Below are 609 nucleotides of genomic sequence, written 5' to 3' on the forward strand. Positions count from 1 at the left end.
CCAGGGATGCCCCACGACGGACCAACAGCACAGGAACGCCCTGGGACAGCAAGCAGCACCCTGGGACAGGGTGACCTACCCCATGGGGGACGCCCCAGGGTGGCACGCATCACCCTTACAGATTGGGGGGCACCTGGGGACATGCCACCAGGTCTCTCACCCTGATGTTGTTGAGGTTGACGTCCTCCAGAGCCCCCTCATTGGCCTGGATCTGCCGCAGCGTCTCCTCCACGTTGGTGGGATTCGGGGGCTCATCTGGCACCGGCTTGTACGTGTCGGGCTTCACCACACCTGGGGCACGTGCGTGTGCACGGGGACACGTGTGACCACGCATGGTGGCACGGACACGCAGGGACACACTGGTGTGGGGTCACCACGGGGAATCCTGGAGGAGTTTTAGTCCCCAAATCCTCCGCAAACAGCCCCGTGGACCCCGTGTCGCTTGTCCTGGGGGTTCATCCCTGTGTCCCCTGTCCCCGTGTCACTCACTGTTGATGCCCTCCGTGTTGGAGATGGTCCCGCTGCAGATCGCGTCGTAGTACTGCTTGTTGCTCATCAGCGTGTACATGCCCAGGATGGCTGCGGGGCCGGGCGGGGGGGTCAGCGGGT

At 64.2% G+C, this 609-nt stretch overlaps 1 protein-coding gene across 1 annotated transcript in view; it reads right to left on the reverse strand.

The window, feature by feature from the left end:
• Window positions 1–578, reverse strand: part of LOC104501970 (tropomodulin-4-like) — a gene marked incomplete at its 3' end in the record, with an annotated part of 1,437 nt that extends 859 nt beyond the window's left edge. The window contains exons 1-2 of the mRNA XM_010145870.1: window positions 490–578; window positions 161–291 (exon numbers count right to left, since the gene is read on the reverse strand). Coding sequence (XP_010144172.1) covers window positions 161–291; window positions 490–568 — 210 coding nt within the window. The remainder of the gene's footprint in view (window positions 1–160; window positions 292–489) is intronic.
• Window positions 579–609: the final 31 nt, after the last annotated feature.

Source organism: Buceros rhinoceros, unplaced genomic scaffold (genome assembly GCF_000710305.1).
Source record: "Buceros rhinoceros silvestris isolate BGI_N320 unplaced genomic scaffold, ASM71030v1 scaffold25611, whole genome shotgun sequence".
NCBI classification, from domain to species: Eukaryota; Metazoa; Chordata; class Aves; order Bucerotiformes; family Bucerotidae; genus Buceros; species Buceros rhinoceros.